Genomic DNA, 18062 nt, shown 5'->3' with positions numbered 1-18062 from the left:
AGGAAAAAGTAAAAGGATGAAGACCTCATTGCCAGCTCTGTAACTGGCATTCTGTATGGCCTTACTTGAGTCAACAGTGCTTTGATTTCCTCAAAATACAAAACTGTAACAAAAATACCTCTGCGCCCCCAGTTATCCTGTTGGAACACCAATAATCATTGTTTTGAAACACAATGAGATCCTTAGATGAAATGTCTGAAGAAGGCTGGATGAGAATAGAAACATTGAAATGCAAGTCTATGTGTGTGTGTTGCTGTTTTCTTCACAAGGCCAAAATTGCTGCTGTTTCCTGCTGCTGCTGTGCAAGAGAAAAATAATTGCCTGCACATGTTTCATCTTTCAGGGGGAAGGATGCCTACACACTTGAGAGGTTGTCACTTTACAGATAATGCTACTGACATCTTGCCATGTTCCCATGATGATTCTGAAATACAATATTTCTTTCCCATTTGTCATCTTTGAACCTGTGATGGCTCTGTATCTTCCCCAGCCCTCCAGCTTGCCTCTGATGTGCGTTGGCAATTCTGGCCCTGACACTGACCACACTGACAGAGCCATCAGAGCCCTGGTGGGTTTGACAGAGGAAAAAGGACATGCACAGAACCTGCATGGACTTGATCTATTTTTCAGCCATGTCAATTTTTCCTAGGTAGCAGGGATAAAGGGAATGTTCTTGGCTAACAAGAAGATTGACAACCAAGTGAAAACTTTCATCACCTACAATAAAGGGAGAGACTGGAGTTTGTTGCAGGCTCCGCACACGGATCTGAGGGGAAATCCCATTCACTGTCTCCTAGTAAGTACCTGAAGTGGGGAATTTGGGGGGTGGTAATACCCCAGAACAATCTTTTTTCTACCAGGTAACACAACAGAGGGCAGCTCCCCTCCCTATGCAGTGTATCTCATGGAGGGCAGTGCTTCAGGCTTGGGCTGCCAGGGGTTGTTGCATTGTAATTTAGGTTAATTTCATTTAATATCTGGAACAAATTGTGGATCAGCTGCCTTCTGCAGAAGTGCTGTGTCCCCTGGAAGAGCAGGGGAAGCTGGATGCCATGTCTGGCAATCAGTTCTCTGGACACTAGATGGGAGGCAAGAGCTGCTGTAGCTCAGAACTCTGAGAGACAGTAACTGCAAACAGGCTGGAAGGAAAAGAGAGCTGGGCTTGCTTTCAGGCTGCTCTGTTGGCATTAATATTTATTAACATTCATCATTTTCTCTTTGAGCTCATAAGTGAGAATCGACACATTCATCCAAATATATGTACAGCTTTGTGATGGTGTAAATTGTATCCATCTCTGTACTTACTGATATAGATCCACATACAGCTACATCTTTAATCATCATTATATGCAAACAGTTTCCAAGAGGGAGAGTGAAATAGAAGTGATGTGAATAGAATTGGAGACCTCTATGAAGTTAGAGAGCTTAAACTGATCTTGACATATTTTTCAGCTGATACAATCTATTCACAGTAGTGGGATAATACTCAGAACCCCTGTATTTGGGATTCTCAATAGCTTTCATATTATACTAATTCTAATATGGTTCCAGGCAGAATTAGGGACACTATTTAGATTGCTCTTACTGCTCCTGTCCTGTACTTGCATGCTGTTTTACATCTTAAAAAAAAAAAAAAAAGTTTCTCATTTTGAGGCATTAGCATCTGAATCAGCATTATATTTTGTAGCTGAATGCTATACTAATCTCTTAACTGAATGTCATGCACTATTGAAAGAGCAAAGAATAAATATTTGAAGCTGCTCAAATAATTGATTTTTGAGCCAAAATACAAGTCCTTCATTTTCTGTCCAGTTTGGAAAAAATAAATAGGAAAGACTGGGGGTAAGACAGAAGAGTTATTTCAGAGCATGACTAAATTTTTTGGGTTTGTTTTCTTCTTTCAAATTTTTAAAAATTGTAACTAAGTCAATTTTTTATTAGATATTTCTATGTGGTGAAAACCAAAAAAGATAGAATCCAAAAACTTTGCAGGCATAAAGTAATTCAGTTCTTTGGAAGGGACTATGTAAATAAGCCTTTGTGTTTGAAATAGATTGTATAATCTAGTTTTAACTCAAGTGAAACATATTCAGTAAAAAAAACCTGACATTTTAACCTTCTCAAGTTATAACAAATTTAATCAGAAACTCAAGATTTTTATTATATAATGTAATAGTATAATATTCAAGGGGACTGGCGAGACAGAAGAACAAAGCAAAGCACATAGGCAAGTAAAATAATAAATGTAGACTTTATTTTTTTTCCCATGAATTTGAAGTTAGAGTTCTGAAATTGCTTTCCTGGTATTTTTGTGCAGGGATCATGCAAAGTCTGACTTGCCACTCTGATTATAAGTGAGCCAGTGGTACTGCTCTGTGTGGCCCTTATGGAACAGTTCTTTGCAGGAATTGGGTATTCTATAGACAAGGCTATACCTGCCACTGTAGTTGCCCAGTGTATAATGGAAGAGGTCATATATCTGTATGTGAAATAGAAATGGAGAGTTCCTATGGGGGGGAGAGAGAGTTATGGTCCCTTTAAGCCTTTCCATCCATACTCTATCTGCTACTATATCCATGGACACCAGAGAATACAATAAACTTCATTTAAAATTCAACCAGTTATGCCTGAACAAGCTGAGGTCCCTTGGGGGTGATAAATTTGAACAAGCCAGACAAAGGGTCAGGAGGAGGAGCAGAAAGTGTGGGCACTTGTAGGGACACAGTGAGAACTGACCTACAGAAGCTCATGGTTCTCTGGGGATTGCATTTCCATCCTGGAGCTCCACTGTGCATAAACCACTATTTAAATATTACACAGGTGTAAGGAAAATTACAATGATAAATATTATAGTTTGTTTTTATTTTGCACTCTATGCAACCATGTACTTTCTCTGAGAATTACTTCCACCTGGGCAAGCTCAGTGGATGTTTGTCATGCTGTTTGCATTTCTTAAGTGCTCTGTGACTTGAGCTGGAGTGTAGGAATTGTTCTGTGATTCCAGGGTGCTGAGGGACAAATCTTCAATGGACTTTAACCTTGTATCTCAGTCTTTGTCCTCTCAGGAGAATGGGAAGTATTTTATCAGCCCTGCCCTGTGATAAGGCCAGAAGAATATTTGGCCATGTTGACTTTTCCTCTTCCCCTAACATTGGGTAAAACAGGCAAGAGGCCTCTTTCATTGTCTAAGCACTCCTCCGTGGTTAGGTCTTCACCAGCTTTTGGAATGGCAGAGGGGCAGGAAACCTCAGCTGAGCATGCAGAGTCTCAGGTGGTCAACTTGCAAATTTGAAAGAAAGCAAATAGCTGAAATCTGAGCTAAAGTTACTTGTTAGGTTTTACAGGAACAGACAGTCTGCCTGCCATAGAAAGGGAGGGATAGAAGTACAGAAAATATACCAGACCACAAAGTGAAATAGCAATTCTGCAGGAGAGACAAGCTATTTGAAAATCCCATCTAAGGGTCACGCTTAATGGTGGGGAAGTTGAAAGCAGAATATGGAATGAAAGAATTCTAGAAATTATAGAGAATAAACACAGAAGTTGGGAGTGGTAGGAAAGTTTTTGATGCACAAGCACTCAAAGTTTACATTCCTGGAAATAAGGCAGGGATCCATAAGGGTTTTCTGCTGTAGAAAAATGCCGAGAAAAGGAATTTTCCCCTGCTCTGAGGCAATTCTGTTCCTTGTCAGTGTGACATAGCTTAGCATTTAAAACACTTCACAAACTCCACTCACCTCTTCAGCCTCCCCTGCATCACTAGTTTTACCTCCTTATGTCAATTGCTCCTTTTCCTTCTAGACATAACTGTTCCTGACACGATCCTGCTTTTCCTTATGGCATAGATAAGTGAATTCTTCATAGTCCATTGTACATGTAGTGTAGCTCCCATCCTTGCTGCACAGCAGATACTAATGCTTTCCCACTGCTGCTTTTCAGCATAATTGTCTCCAGCAGTAGCTCAGGACTCAGCAATGATGTATGTTCCAGCTCATTGACAAAATGGGATCTGCCATTTCCCAGAGTGACAGCACAGTCCCCAGCCTGTGAATGCACTGCTGTGTGCTCTGTGCATTGGGTCTTTAAACCTAAACTAAGTGAGAATTAAAGCAGAAATAGGTATATAGCAGCTGAGTTGTTGGCTAAGGAGGTTAGGAAGGAATCTGAAGCACAGGGTGAGCCAGACACAACCCTCCCTCTACTGACAGTACTCTCCAGGTGGTTTTTCAAATGGACTCGGAATTTCTTTGCATTTTTTGTGAGACAGCTCTAAATAATGAGGAGGAGGAAAGCAATGAAATTCCATCTAATCCCAGGGTTTTGTTTTTCTTGTGTATACCACTGGTATTCTTACATGAATATACTTAATCTTCATGAAATAGGTGCCCAGGTATTTTATTCCAAAGATGCTGGTTTAGTTCAATACTTACCATGCATTGTGAAGTGGTTAACTGAGGAGTAGTTCTGTCTGGCAAGAGATGAGCATCTGCCTGGGAGAGTTAATCAATTAGCTTTCAGGGAGGGACTTGTGGTTCAGACACAGGGCTGAATCTCAGGAGAATCTTGATTCAATTTTTGGGTCTATCTCCAATTTCCTATGTGAATTGGCCAAGTCATATATTTTCTCTGTGCCTCGCTTCCTCAGACATCAGTTTATTGCCTCCCACATTTTGTTTGTCTTTTCCATAGGAATTTATAAGGATTTCAGGACAAAGACCCTCTTGTCATAATGGGGGACCTTTGTGCCATCTGCTACAAAATATTTTAAGCATCTAAGTGAGGTGTTTTGAATATCTCTCTTGGAAGTGTTTATCTCTTTTCCTTGTCCCTTGCTATTGCAGGTACCCCTGCAAATACTGCAACTACCCCTAGGTCTGTGACTGGTGACCAGCATCATCTTTGTGTTATATATAATACTTTCTACCACTTCTGATGAGGGACAGCCACTAATAGCTGGTTTGTATTGTGTCCTCCATTGGAGACAGTTCAGGTGGGCTTTGCAGAACAGCCAAAAGTGGGTTTGTGGATGTTTATGAGAAATTTTACTAAGGACTGATGAGTTTCCTGAGGGGGGAGCATGAGAGTGTTGGCTTGAAAATGTTAGGAAGAAAGTAATGAACTCCAGGACAATTGTAAAAACCGTGGCAGTGGGCAGAGCAATGGGCTTTATCACCTGGGCTTTATCTTCCATCTAGAGTTTAAACGCTCCATGGTGTGGTTGCCTTTCCCTTGGTTGCTGTGCAACAGTTAACACAGATGGGAACGAGGCAATGACAAGCAAACCCAAACCTGTGATTCTGGTGATAGTAATGATTTTAGCAGCCTGTTGGTAACAACAAAAAGGACAGAGACAACTGATGAAAATTCTGAAAACCTGTGAGATGTCTGTATGTGAATTAAGCTATGGGAGCTGGAGGAGGAACACAGAAGGACCAGCAGAACACAAAACAGCTGGAAGAATATCTGTTCATGAGCTGTATAAGGACAGAGATGGAGAAGATGTACAGGGGAATGAGGAAAAGAATGTTAGGATGTGGGGTGGCCATGGGCAGTAACTTCAGGTGTTTGGCTAAGAGTGGAAAGGTTGGCTTTCACACCATACCCAGCTGTCACTAGAGACTCTTAAGCACTACAGCAGTCCAACCAGTAAGAAATCATGCCCCTAAAAAGACCATCTGTCTGCTTAGACAGATGGCCTAACTTTTAATATTGGAGAGATATATTCCATTTCTATATGCTATATCTGTGAAATGAGATAAATTTGAAAGGAAACCTCTGGTAGCACAAAGATTGAATCTTAACAAGGTCTCATCTGAGTTGGGAATTGGCTGAGTTGCCATTAGGAGTATGTTAGTTTTAAAAATATGTTTTCTATTTAGTCTTCTCACAACCTATCAAAATGTAAAAGGAAAGAGTTCATGCTCTTGCAGTGCTTTTCCACTTCCTGCATTCATGTCAGCTCAATTTGTTTCCCACTCCCTCCCGGCGCCCCGGGCTGCCCTCGCAAGTCTGTCACTTGGAGTTAGGCTGCTCAGTACATTCCACTTGGCAGCTTGTGCTCCCTGCTGCACACCCACATCCCCTTTTCCTGTTTTACATAAGTGAGAGCTCCCATCTCTGCTCAGCACCCTCATTTGCCTTTGCCAGAAGAGCCCTGCCTTTCTCCACAGGGGAATTGTCATTTCAGTCACATCCACCTGCTTTGAGATGGGATGGATAAGTGGCCTTCCTCCAGTGGCCTGTGGGACTAGGTCTCCATCAGAGGAGGCCTGCCAGGCTCCTGGGGCTGCAGATCTAGCCTTTAGGAAGCTGGTGTTATTCAGGAAAACCTGCCTCCTTTGAGCCTGAAGGTCCCCCTGCACAGCCCCTCTTTCTCTTACAGAGCTGGGCAAGCTGAAGCAAGGGCTTTGCTCCAGTTCTGCTCCTGTGGGATGTCCAGCTCGGTTGGGTCAGTTTGCTTCAAGTTTTCTTGCCAGTATTTTTCCCCTGCTCCTCCCTTAGCCTGTCTCATGAAGGTCTCTTTATGAGGTTTGAAAGAAAAAAAATTCTGGGAATAAAACTCAAGTGAAGGAAATAGCATTCAGAAATTTTCAGAAAATACCACAATAAAGATTTGGAGGGAATTGTAATGGCAGCTTTGAAAATCTGCCCATCTAGCCATCCACCTTCTAGCTCAGTTGATTTATTCTGTACCACTTGTGTCTTACCTGAGTACCCAGCATGCAAAATCAATAGCAAGTAGGTAAGGTTTCCATGGATTTATTTGTATTGAAAACTTAAAGGTCACATCCAGATGGGCAATGAAGCTTTCCTTTAAACTTGAAATGAACACTTTCCAGTGGTGGTACTTCTTGGTATTTATTGCAGTGCATTTCAGAACAGTCATATGTCAAAAAGAGTTAAGAAATGGCATGAAATAAGTTTTTCTTCTTGGCTAATAAGTGGGGATTCAGCACCACACCAGGAGGGCTTTAATTGCTTCTTTTTTCAGAGATAGCTTGGGTAGTGCTGCTCAGAGTCATTTCATATCTGCACCAATCTCCATGATTGCTTCTCACAGAGTAGGAGCCAGGAGCCTCAGGTAGTCCTTACATCATCTGCCTGTGCAAGCCTGGTCCCCTCCTTTCAGGTACAGCCTCAAAGATGTGGTCCTTGGAAAAGGGTTTCAGCCTGGTGCATTAGATTCCCACTAGGAATGGGTTGTGTCAGAAAATGATGGCAAAGTGGCTGTGCCCATCTAAGGGTTACTGAACATTAGGAGGAAATACAGAAAGACACTGTATCTTCCCAGGCCTGTACTAATAGGAGCATACATTGTTGTGTCTGCTTTTTACTTGTATTTCCCCTTTCTCCATAGCCCTATTGCTCCCTTCATCTTCACTTGAAGGTCTCAGACAACCCCTATACCTCAGGAAACATCGCCAGCCGAGACACTGCCCCCAGTATTATTGTAGCTTCAGGTATGAAACCTTTAAATATTGCCTTGTTTGATGTGCAAACCTGGACAAACTCTGGCGTTTGTGGAGGGTGTTGGGTGGCTCTGGGGTGTCACACCACCAGTATTGGGAAAGGAGGCAGCCTGTCAAATGAAAATCCTAATGGGCCTTCAGCTTGTCATATGCTTGTTATGGAAACTGGCCTTCAAGACAGAAATCATGTCTAGCCCTCTACTCCTGTGAGCATAAGATCAAATAAGATAAGATCAAATCCTTTGCATGTAGAGGTGTGTAGAGTTCTATATATTGGGTCTTTTATATATTTTTTTTCAAACTGAAACACCTTCCCTCTTCTCCCTTTCCTCTCATTTTCCTCCCAAACCCAGAAGTTCTACAACTGCAAAATAAATAAATAAATAAATACATTTACTCCCCTGATTTGTTTATCGTGCTGTTTCTGAGAGGGTTCCTTCACTAACCAGTGCTCATCTTACAGGTAATATAGGCACTGAGCTCTCAGACAATGACATCAGCATGTTTGTTACTTCTGATGCTGGGAACACTTGGAGGCAGGTAAATGACACAGAATCACTGGTTTAAATACAAATCAGGAAATGTCATAAAAGTAGAGTCAATCTTTCATTTTTTGTTTCATTTGGTTCAGGGTAGCTTCTTGCAAACATTTTATGAAAGAGTAAACTTTTCAAAAGTACAGAGATGTTCAAAGAGAAAGAATGAATATGCTGTTAGACTTCATATAACAGAAAATTATTTTTATTATTCTACTCAGAGTTTGACTTCAGTTTAACCCCATAGCGAAGAGAACAGAATAAATGATGAATAATAAGAGGAGAAAAAGTGTTCCCTTTTACTGTTGTAAATCCCTCATGCCAACCAAACTATTTTTCTTTTTGTCCATGACTATACTTACCCAAAAATCAGCAGTTTCACTGGTCTACTTTTTCTCACTTCAGCTGAGACTCACTTCACCTAAGCTAAATTGTCCAAAGTTTGTTGTCCATATAAATGGATTATTTTGCAGAAAAAGTCAAAATTCAGAAAAAGCCAAAATTCAGTTTGCCTTGTGCCAAAGCTACCTACCTGTGGAAAGAGACTGGATGATGAAATTATATCTAGTTCCTAATATTTAGTGGAGTCTCACCTGTTAAGAAATACCCTCTAATGTGTTTATCTTCAGATCAGGAAATTCTGTTATTCCTATTTTCTGAATGGGATATCAAGTCATGGAGAGAAAGAGTAACTTTCTCAGACTAACAAATGCTGCTGTATAGACTGTAGAGCAGATGTTTGCAGAAAGTTAATACAAAAAAGACACAGGGAGAGAAAATATTTTCCAATATTTGATAATCCAAGAATCTAATTATTTTGCAGTGTTTGACCAGCCTCATTTTTTCTGTCTAAATCAATTATTTGAGATGGGGCCAGACATGTGCAAACACATGAAATTCTTCTTTAAGCAAAAATTTGTCATCGAAAGGAGGGAAATTGTTGATCCTTGCAAAAAATCACATTTCTAACTTTCTGTCAAGCAAGGGAAGAATGAATTTTCCATGGACCTGGAAAAACTGTGGGAAAAAATGCCCAAAAAATAAAGAAAAATGAGTCCAGGAAATATATCTATAACTTCCTCTACTTTATAATTTTCCTAGCAAATAACTGTCCTGTGTCATGATCCTACTTAAAGAACTGTAGCATTTTCTTGGTATTTAGGGTAATAGGTTTGAATAACACTTTTTACTTTTTTTTTTTTTCCAGATCTTTGAGGAAGAGCACAGTGTTCTGTACCTGGACCAAGGTGGAGTACTTGTTGCCATGAAACACACATCTCTGCCTATCAGGCACCTCTGGTAATGACTCCATTTGTGCTAAAAGGCTGCTGTCCCTCTTTCCAGATGCAGGAAGCAGGCACTTAGTATGCATCCAGTCTTCTGCAGATCTAATCTAGAAAGTATTAGTTAAGATACTGGCAAACATTAGATCAGATAAAGCTAAGAAATCCTGGAAATTACAGTTTACATAATTTTGGCTTAGCCAGATTTGGGATCTAATCAGTGTAATTCCACAGCCCTCCTGAATTACCACAGCTTGGCTTTTTGGCTTTGTTTGTTTATAATATATATCTGAATATGTGTGTGTGTGTGTATATTGTTTATGCTTTTGTCTCTCCTTAAGTTACCAAAGTAATCCTAATTTTCAAAATTATTGATGAACTTACCTTCTGTGTGGCAGGCAGCACTTTTGCACCAGAATTTTGTTGAATACATTCAGGGTTATGTAACTGATAATGCACAAGTGCAAGTTAGCATTCCTGAGTGAGGAGGCAGAGTATGGATTTGTGCTGTTCTGTATTATTTACTTCCACTACAGTTAGTGTCATATCAGAATCTGAAACACCCAGACCCAAGTCTTAAGAAATGATGAGTGGTCCCAGGCTTTCACTTGCACTCCCCACAGGGGGGACTGCTGGTCTGAAGAAGCTCATCTTCCATATAACTAACCTCAAAATGTTTTATACTGGGGACTCAAAAACCAGATGTTCAAAATCACTTGTTTTTTTGTTTTTTTTTAATCTTATGCTTAGGCTACATTTTTGCCCTTTGAGCATCAATCTTTAACATAAATTCTAAATAAATATTGGGCGTGGGTTAGTGGTATGATGCCAGACAAGCTTGATCAATGCTTTGATTTATGATGCTTCCCCAAAAAATAGTTATTTAAAGGACCAAAAAATCAGAATCCAATAAGAGAAGCTGTTTTCCACTTCTCCTTAGCAGCTGTAGTGGACTAAAGAAGAATCCCTTTGAGTAAAACAGGAGAGTAGGGAAAGAAGACACTAATTCTGCTTTCTCCTCTAGGTTAAGTTTTGATGAAGGGAGATCTTGGAGCAAGTACAGTTTCACATCCCTCCCACTGTTTGTAGATGGAGTTTTAGGGGAGCCTGGAGAGGAAACCCTCATCATGACGTAAGTGAGCATGCCATAATGGTGCTGTGCAGGTGAACCACATGTGGTATTTTGGAATAGTGCCATTTCTGGTTGGAGACCAAACCAACTACAATCTGCAGCCAAGAGTGTGGAGTCTTCTGTTGCTAAATCATCAATTTATTTGTGGTGTGACTGAGGGATTACAAACATGGTTCTTACAAGCTGCAAACACATTATCACTTAGCTTATCAGCATGAAACCTGACTCCTCAAATTGAATGTGATATAAAGCAGAGTTACTGTTAACAGATTAATATTTGAAAGAAAAATGATGAGGTTTTTTTTTATATCTGTGTTTTTGCTGCTGCATTCCTTTTTTTTTTTCATTTTTTTAAATGAGACTCAGATAAGTGAAGACATTCTTTTGTAAAAATGAATGACAAAATGTTGCCTCGAGGCTGACTCATGAAAAATAATGTTTAGTTTCAATGTGGTATGCTGAGTTCTGCATGCTGCATAAATCTGGACTCAGTATGGCAGAAACTGTGATATTTTATCTGAAATCAGATTTATAAAACAGGAAGTATTTCTGATTGACCTGTAATAAGTAGAATATGAGGCTTGGAAACTAATCTGAGCTAATAAAGATGTATGAAGAATTTTCCTTCAGGTTCTGGTTTCAATTTGCATGGAAGGGATTCCCAAAGCTTAAAACTCAGATAAAACTCTTGAAGTGTTTTATCTGTCTCCAGCCCCACATTTAGTCTTCTCTTAACTCTTCAAGTTTAGTCATTTTGGATATTGTCATAAATGGGAGGGTCTTAGAGAACAGAATGAAAGCTCCATGCAATTTTTCAGTTTCTAATAGGGTTATAGATATTCAGCAGGCTAAGCTGCACTTTGTCAGTCCTGTGAAAATGAGTAGGACTCTCACTCTTAAAGCAATTGATGTCTGTTGGAAATTGTGGTGACTGTACCTCTGTAACTACCAGACTCCTTTCACTGTATGTTCCTCCTGCTGCATTCTGCAGGGTGTTTGGACACTTCAGCCACCGCTCAGAGTGGCAGCTGGTGAAAGTAGACTACAAGTCCATCTTTGATCGGAGATGTGAGGAAGAGGACTACAGGCCTTGGCAGCTCCATAGCCAGGTGAGAAGGGAGGATGCTGGGATGTGACCTGAAGTAGCTAATGATCCTACAGTTCAAGATCAGCACAATCCAGTTTCTTCTCCTAACACTTTGGTGTCAGCTCATCCCTTCCTGGCTGGGTCTATTCTGTTGCACTGGTGTGTTGGCCTCAGATTCAGACTCTGTGGTCCCTGAAGGATGAGCAACTGCATTTTGGGTGTCATCCTGCTCACAGAAAATTACCTTAGACTTATGCAGACTTGAAACAATATGACAACAGCAGAAGAACTGCCACTGAGGCCTGAACACCTTCACTCTTACAATCCAGTTTTCCCATCCTTAACCTCCTTTCTCTCCTTCATCATTCTGTGTCCTCAGAGCCAGCGTCTTAAGACCATTCTAGTTGTTTTGCATTTGTTTCTCCCATTTCTGGCCCTCTTAGCCTCATTTCTTGCTCACTTGATTTCATTCCTATTCCGTGTCTCTCTGCTGTGGGAGTTGGGCACTTTAATCCCCAATTCCTTGGCCCCCATGACCTGCACTGTGCATCCTGGATGCAGCTGCTGCATCACTCTTTGAACTCCCTGAATTCATGCCCAGCAAGGTGAGCTGCTCTGCACAGTGCCTGCACCTGCCTCGAGGCACCTTCCCAGCTCTGCCAAGACACAACAGCCTATGTTTCATCAGGTTAGAATAACATATGGCCCAAATGCTCTGGTTATATAAACACCACAGGCTGCACTGAAGTCTAGAGCAAAGCACACATTTATATCATCAAAGGTTGTCTTTCTGTATATATCTTGCTGGGCAAGAATTTAATAATGAATATGAAATGAAAGTGGCTTGACTCAGACTAGCTGCTCACACAAGGCACAACTCAACACTAAAAATACCAGTTATTACTTAGATCTTTAGATGCTGAAAATCAGTACAGCATTGAATTTCAAGGAAGCATAGCATTTTAGACCAGTTGCTATTCAAGCCCTTCTGTTTCATGCCATCTACTCAAAGCCATGAAAAAATTTTCCACAACAATTTTAACAGAATAAAAGGTGATAAGAGGGACTCCACTGTATTTTGTTCTTTGCTTTCTTGTGCTTGCATAAGCAAAAATACCAAGGATTTTGCAGTACTTCTTTGAGAATATTGGCTTTGGAGCTTGCAGAACTATTTTTAGGAAGGCTTCTGTGTACTCTTGCCTTTTGAATTCCTTTCCACTGAGATTGCAAGGCTGAGCCTTGTTCCCTAGATAGAAACGCTAAGAAGGGTGCTGAAGATGGGGAGTTTTAGCATCTACATAACAAGTCAAACCCCCTAAAACCGAACTCATCCATGGGAAGTATTTACATAAACACACATTACAAGTTTCTACTGAATGAAAATATTCCCAGAGAGGTCAGACCAAAGAAATAAACCTGCTGTGTGCCTCAGACTGCAGAGAAATCAGACCATGTTTTCAGTTGCTCTGAAATGGGCCTGTATCAAATGTTTTTGGGCTTTGGAACAAATTCAGAACTGAGTAAGATATGTAAGTAATTTCAGATAATTTCTTAGTGTGTATTGAAAAAGTTGATTTAGTTTCAGTTAAAGCTCCAGTAGCTTTAATTAACTCCAGTGTTCTGAGATGGCATTTGGCTCCCCATCCTCTTCCCTTGAGTAACACCTCCCATTGCACAGGCTTGGAGACACCAGGTGACACAAATAGCCTGGTTGGCATCCAAGAAATGTTTCTGGCTTTGTTTCCAGGGAGAAGCTTGCATCATGGGAGCAAAAAGGATCTACAGGAAGCGCAAGTCAGAGAAGAAATGCATGCAAGGGAAATATGCTGGGGCCATGACCTCAGAGCCCTGCGTGTGCACAGAGGCAGACTTTGACTGGTGAGCAGTGGGCAGAAGGACTGGGTGCTCTCACACAGCACCATGGGGAGCCTTGGAGAGGCTGCAGGCTTCTTGCAGAGAGCAGAAATTAATAAATGTGTAGGTATTGAAATGGGCTGCTCCCTGATCGTGCAGGTGTGGTAAAGAAGGAAAGGTGGAATAGGGATCTGTAATCTCCTGAAGCTCCCACAAAATCAGTGCTGAGAAGACCTTTTCCAGGTCACAGCTCTGTGCACCAGTAAGGAAACAGGTCAATTCAGCACCTCTAACCTTAGCAATGAACAAGGGTGGCTGAGAGTAGTCTGAAGACAGATAACAGCATTGAGTAAAAAATAAAATAAATTCTTAACACATACACCCATATGTATATAGGAGTAAAAGTAAATATATGCATACACAAAGTATGCCTTCAGTTCTAGAATCAGATATCTAGGAAATAAATTCCTGGGTCGTTTGTTGCATCTGGACCATCATGTTTGACAGTATCCAGCAGACACTGCCTTTATGATTTGAGTTAATCTCCTTCTGAAGCCTTTTCTTCTCTGATGTCTGCTATAGGAAATAGAGTCCATTGGTGAGTTCTGCATGGCGTGATAAAATCTTCAGCTGCTGGTTTCATTTCAGTATTACTGCTGACTCACAGCAATTTGCACAAAAAAGGCAGGGAACCACATTATTGAAATCTCTTTCCTACCTTTTTTTCTCCAAGTCTGCAAGTTCCTTAGTATCTTGGATAAGAGAAATGTTGGCTGCTTGGCAGTGCTGATAAACTCCCTTTGTGCTCACCCACCCAGATCTATGTCATGTTACTAATTAAACCCAGAATCTGCTGTGTGAATTCTGAAAAGGTTCATCCCATCAATATTTTGTATGGAACTTTATAGTGTTTCCCTTCTCACTCCTACATAAATATAGAGTATTTTTTCTGTATAAAATCACAGAATCACAGGAGGCTTTTATATTGTGTTTAAAAAAAAGCCCATTCTCTTGCTCCAAACAATAACAATTATGAACATATTTTGGCACAGATTCTGTCAATATAGGTATTTTTTCCCTTGTATTCCATTTAGTTCTTTTCTAGAAAGAAGATCTGTGTGTAGTTCATCATTTAGGTGTCCAAAGCTCCTGGTTTTCAATCATTCAATGTTTCTCTAGTAATGTAAAAAAGATAACAGCCAAACCAAAAACCCCAAACTACCATTAAAATCAAGGGAATTCCCTGAAAATTTTGACTCTCTTATAGGGCATGCAGTACAATGCTGAGCCAACCTCATGGCCTTATAAAATAGTTGATGCACTTGATTCACAGTCAGTCCATTAGTGTTTAAATCCCTGGCACTTGTAAGGGAAACTTCTGATACCTGAAACTTCTGATAAAAATATGCTTTCCTTCCAGCACTTCTCTCTGAGAATGAATACATTTATTTCATTAAAATTGACTTTGTGCCTTGCCACTATAAAGCTTTGCTGCTAGGTACAGAACAAAAGTACCACAGTGACATTTGCTGGTGGAAACATGCTTTTATTTCTTTAATGTTCACCTCAAGGAAACTTCCTCCAAAGGCTCTGCTGGGCTGTGGGACAATCTCTAAGAGAAAGCCTGGATGACTGGGCATGTACAACAGGCACTCACAGTTCACATGCATGAACAAGACTCCTCAAATCGGTTTCAAGAGGCAGAATTAAGATCTTTCTGACCAAGGACCTTTCTCCTTCTCGTGGAATCTCTTTTGGTTTAGACCAGGCTGTCATGATCTCCTCCACTTCTCCCTGAGCTCAAGTTATTCCTACAGTCCTCAGACCTGGATTTCTACTTTATCCATTTCAGCTTCCTTCCCTACTGCCTCTGATGAAAAAAGATTGAAATATTGCTTAAAGCATCCAGTTCAGAAACATTTACCAAAAATACTCATCAGGAGCATCATTTTACATAGATTTGCCAGAGCAGGACAGAAAAGGAGAAAAGAAAAAGGTGAGAAAAAAAGCAATTCTGTCTGCTAAGAAAGGCAAAGATGCTGCTGCACCCCTGTAACTTCCAGTGCCTGCCTTGTTGGACTCTGCACGAGGCTTCACTGCCAATTCACCCTGCAGAAGTTGGAGGGAGGTTTCGAGGAAGTCAGGGAATGAATTCTCTCTGTGGAAGGGTGCCCTCTGTGGAGTTCTTTCCTTTTCAGGAAGAAAAAAAACCACTTTCATCATCCTCACTCATGACATTTCAGTACTTTTTTTTTTTTTTTTTTTTTTTTTGCTGGGCAGAGCTCTTAGTTGAAGGAGATTGAAGGGAACATGTATCCCCCAGATAGGGAGAAGCTCCTCCGCTGCCCACACTTGATTTTTGAATCTTGAAATAAGTTGGACAGCTTTTTGTATTTTCTGTGGTTACAGAACCCAAGTTTGTATAGAGAGTTGAAGAAAACAACAGTCCCTATCATTGTGCTGCCATTGCTGTTTAAACACTAAATTTATATGGAGAAAATTTTATTATCTCAGCTTGTCAGAGATTGGAGTAAAAATTGTATCTCTCTGGTCAGGTAAAATGAGAAAAAGTGTTATTGCTGTTAATCCTGCAAGTCCTTTTTTATCAGTTCAGGAGAAAAATACCAGGTATAAAAGACAAAGATTTTCTATTTTTTTTTTCCTTGTAATATCACAGAACTCCAGATTAATTTCAAATCTGCCTGCAGCCCATTGGTACTCCTTTCTCAGGGAAAAGGGCACATTTGTTTATTGCTTTGTGCAGCAGCAAAACCGAGTGCCATTAGAAGAGAGTGTGGTTCCTCCAGCCCTGGAAGCGGGACTCCTCTGCCAGCAGAGAGCTTTTATTTATCGTTTATTTATCATTTATTTATCCGGGACTGGGAGCCGGAGGGGCCGGGCCGGGCTGAGCCATTCCCAGCTCTCCGTGCAGGGAATGAGGCTCGCAGCCAGAGGGCAACAGCGCTTCAGGAATGGGGACCTGGATGCGCTGCAGCCCGCGGCAAGTCTGTCCTAGCAACAGCCTAGAAACGAGAATCTCCTTCTTCTTTTAATTGATTTGGGTAAATGGATGGCACCGTTACTGGGTGTTATTAAAGCATTAATTTACCCAGTTTCCTCACATTGTGTTCCTTCTGCCATCTGAGCGTTATTGCAGCGATATCTCTTCAGCAGAAACACCTCCTAGACACAGATGGAAACCTTTGGTGGAGTTCATCCTTCAGCCACCTGCCTCCCAGGTCCTTTAATAGGAACTTTGAGTGAAGTGTCCCACTGCCAGTCCTCCCTCTGAACCTGCTGTCATCAATACTGACAGCTTCTTCTGTCAGCATTCCCATACCTCACAGCTTCATGGGAAGAATGAGCCTGTTGATACTGGTGCTAGTGGTTTTGGATTGTCAGAGAGGCACAAAGGTGCCTTGGTACAACTGGAATCAGGTCTGCTTATTTATTTCACAGATGATGTCAGCAAGGATCAGGCTGGCTCTTTTTATATTCTCAGGCACCTAAATTACAGCCCTGCCTGCTGGAGTGAGCTCCTATGCTAAAACATCAGAGCCCTGTATCAGGAGAGACTGTTCTGACAAACCCCAGGGAGGCAGGGGACACACACTGAGTGTGGTTAGATTCTGCTGGCTTTGTGTGTCACCAGCATCACTTCAGATTGTGCAGGTGCCAGCTCTGAAATACACCTGCAATTGCTCCCTGGGCCTGGTTAGCTAACAAATAGTAATTTAGAATGAATTTTTAGTTCATTTTGAGTGCTTGTGGAAAATGCAGATTCACTATGCAGAATCTACAGTGCATCTCTGCAACTTTAAGGGCCTGGATACCTACCAGGCATGGATTTACTGGAAAGGTTCTGGGGATTTTAGGTTCCATATTAACATAAGCTGGTATAGCTCGACTCCAAACACTGCAATGCAATTATAATTGTACACCTTTGTAGATCCACAGTTCAGACTGAAGTTGAATCCATCCTTCTCTGGGTTAAATCCCATGTCAGGTCCTGCAGAACTGGGGAACAAGCACAGCTCCCCTTTAATACACATCTACACTTGAATCATGGTTAAATATTAGAAAATGGTATTAAGTGAATCAAAAGGTAGTGAGACTTATATTAGAAAATTGTATTAAGTGAATCAAAAGGTAGTGAGACTTTTCCAGTGCTGTGGCCACAGCCTTCCCACCAGGGCTTTTGGAAACTGCAGAAAAAAGGTGACTCTTTTCAGAGATAGCTCAATTCCATCCCATTTAATGTCCAAAATGTTTGGAAAGCTGAGCATACAAAAGCATAAGGAGCGTTGTCAGCTTCTGGCATAGCTGACCTTAAGGTGAAGCTGTCAATCTTAAGGAATTTCTATGATTACATGCTAAGTCATATATTGATTTTTAGAAGCTATAAACATGGAAATCACTCATCTGAATTACCTGGTTATTTCTATATCTTAGAGCAGTAGGATTTTAATAATTCCATGTGAATTAACAGTTCTTCTAAACAGTATGTTTGCCAGGTCTCTTTTCAAATTACAAATTTTCTTAGGGGATTTCTTTTCTTTTATTATTACCTATGGTGAAAATAACATTAGATAAAAGAATTTATCGTGAGCATTGAGCAGAGATACAAAATGTCTCGAATGAATTTGTATCTAATTACAGAAAAGAACTTGCAGTTCTACTTGACTAAGACAAACAGGATTC

The 18062-nt window shown here is 40.7% G+C and overlaps 2 protein-coding genes across 3 annotated transcripts in view; one reads left to right on the top strand and one right to left on the bottom strand.

Annotated features, from left to right (window-relative positions):
• SMC3 (structural maintenance of chromosomes 3) overlaps nucleotides 1-18062 on the bottom strand; it is a 1169611-nt gene that overhangs the window by 863716 nt on the left and 287833 nt on the right. The gene's annotated exons all lie outside the window — the stretch shown is intronic.
• Nucleotides 1-18062, top strand: part of LOC103814130 (VPS10 domain-containing receptor SorCS1) — a 258007-nt gene that overhangs the window by 199673 nt on the left and 40272 nt on the right. The window contains exons 10-16 of the mRNA XM_030241082.2: nucleotides 650-796; nucleotides 7358-7460; nucleotides 7933-8009; nucleotides 9213-9304; nucleotides 10313-10420; nucleotides 11412-11529; nucleotides 13255-13385. Coding sequence (XP_030096942.2) covers nucleotides 650-796; nucleotides 7358-7460; nucleotides 7933-8009; nucleotides 9213-9304; nucleotides 10313-10420; nucleotides 11412-11529; nucleotides 13255-13385 — 776 coding nt within the window. The remainder of the gene's footprint in view (nucleotides 1-649; nucleotides 797-7357; nucleotides 7461-7932; nucleotides 8010-9212; nucleotides 9305-10312; nucleotides 10421-11411; nucleotides 11530-13254; nucleotides 13386-18062) is intronic.

The sequence above is a fragment of the Serinus canaria genome, chromosome 6, assembly GCF_022539315.1.
Source record: "Serinus canaria isolate serCan28SL12 chromosome 6, serCan2020, whole genome shotgun sequence".
Lineage (NCBI taxonomy): Eukaryota > Metazoa > Chordata > Aves > Passeriformes > Fringillidae > Serinus > Serinus canaria.
Note: the sequence above shows the minus strand (reverse complement) of the source record. Positions and strands in the feature narration are given on the sequence as shown.